Here is a 1825-nt window from a genome sequence, read left to right as displayed (position 1 = left end):
GTCACAACAAAATACATATTCACAAAGGGACTTGAGTATTTTCTTTTACAATTCAGAATATGTAATTATATGAGGTAGTGATTGTTAAACACTGCAATGTGAAAATTAGTATGGAAAGTTTATCATGGCACTAAAATAGTCTTATGAAAACAGATAAATTAATTTCATTTCAATCTGCTTGTCAAATTTTTAAAATGTATCTATGTAATGTACTTGTAAAGAGACTTCGTCATTCTTTTGTAAAGATTGCTGTTTAAAAAAATCAAAACTTTTTGGTGGCAAAAAACATTTTAAAAGTAAACATTAAAAAGTATTAGTTACAGCTAATGTCAGTGACCCTTTTTGTGAAGTTAGCTTTGTATAGTGAAATATAGAATAATCTTTTTTCTTTGTGTAAAACATTTTGGTTATTTACTAGGTTCAGATCTTCAAATAAATGAAAATAATAGTTGTGGGAGACTGTAACAGTGGGTATATTGTATAGTTAGATGTAAACAATGTTTTGTTGATCTGTCTTTACAAAGTTTGGTTATTACTTTAAGGTGGCTCTTATAGACCTTGACCCACAGCAAGAAGCTAGAAGACATCAACATAAGCAAGTTTATGAAGAAGATGATGATCACATGCATCACAGGGGAGGTGGTGTTCAGTGTCAAACACACTAATCTTGTTGATTGTAGTTTAATTAAAATTAAATATACAAAAAATATTCATTTACTACCTGTGGTCATCTGAACTTTGGTTTATTAGAAGTATATTAGCTATTTTGTATGCTTCAGTGTTTTCCATAATCTTATATTTATTTGTAAAGTGTCTAATGAGAAATTCACTATAAATTTCATGTTTTTAATTGTCTTATGTTCGCTTATTCTTACTTGCAAAAGTAAACGTTTGAGGTTTATTATAGTGAAATGATCATTTATCAGAAATATGTAATATACATATAAAGTCATAATTAAAATGAGAATAATCCTGAAAAGTTTTTTTATGAAAACAGTCAATAGTGAATTAAATACTGGTATGTTTATTTAGGTAATCAAACTGCTTTACTTGATTTTGTTAATTAAAAACCATAAACTGTAATCTATATATCTTCTGTAGAAATATGGTTTGAAGTCTGAAGAATTTTCAAGCCCAGTTTTTTTATTTGGATATATAGTAATAAATGATTGGCTAGATAAGAAGCCTACTTTGAACTCATTGAAACCCTATTTATTTTATCAGAGTTCATGAAATGGATGTTCCCATCAGGCAAATCATTTCCAATATTGACACTTAGACATAAGCTGCCACCCAGTGGCACAGCAGTATGTCTGCAGACTTACGATGCTAGAAACCGGGTTTCGATACCTGTGATGAGCAGAGCACAGATAGCCCATTGTGTAGCTTTGTGCATAACTACAAACAAATAATAGTCATAAGCTATCTGGTGTTTTTAGGCTCTTTGAAGTTTTCTGTATTCATAAGAAAACCATTTCATGATTATCTCACATTCTAAGATCTTTATTCTACAACAACTTAAAAAAAACTTTAACAACAATTGTTATGGTGTGAACTGGACTAGTTGAAGTGTAACTTTTCACCAGTCAAGTTGTAGATAAAATGTTGTGTCATAATTTTTTTAGGCTCTTTGAAGTTTTCTGTATTCACAAGAAAACCATTTCATGATTATCTCACATTCTAAGATCTTTATTCTACAACAACTTAAAAAAAACTTTAACAACAATTGTTATGGTGTGAACTGGACTAGTTGAAGTGTAACTTTTCACCAGTCAAGTTGTAGATAAAATGTTGTGTCATAAAAATAAAAATCTTTAAACTTTTT

General features: G+C 29.2%; 1 protein-coding gene across 1 annotated transcript in view; it reads left to right on the top strand.

Annotated features, from left to right (window-relative positions):
- LOC106460941 (dnaJ homolog subfamily A member 1-like) overlaps nucleotides 1-1825 on the top strand; it is a 14892-nt gene extending 13067 nt beyond the window's left edge. Inside the window, exon 7 of the mRNA XM_013920695.2 lies at nucleotides 543-1825. Coding sequence (XP_013776149.1) covers nucleotides 543-665 — 123 coding nt within the window. The 3' untranslated portion in view covers nucleotides 666-1825. The remainder of the gene's footprint in view (nucleotides 1-542) is intronic.

This window comes from Limulus polyphemus, unplaced genomic scaffold, assembly GCF_000517525.1.
Source record: "Limulus polyphemus unplaced genomic scaffold, Limulus_polyphemus-2.1.2 Scaffold866, whole genome shotgun sequence".
In the NCBI taxonomy this organism is placed as follows: Eukaryota; Metazoa; Arthropoda; class Merostomata; order Xiphosura; family Limulidae; genus Limulus; species Limulus polyphemus.
The sequence above is the reverse complement of the archived record's forward strand: the minus strand, read 5'-3'. Positions and strand labels throughout refer to the sequence as shown.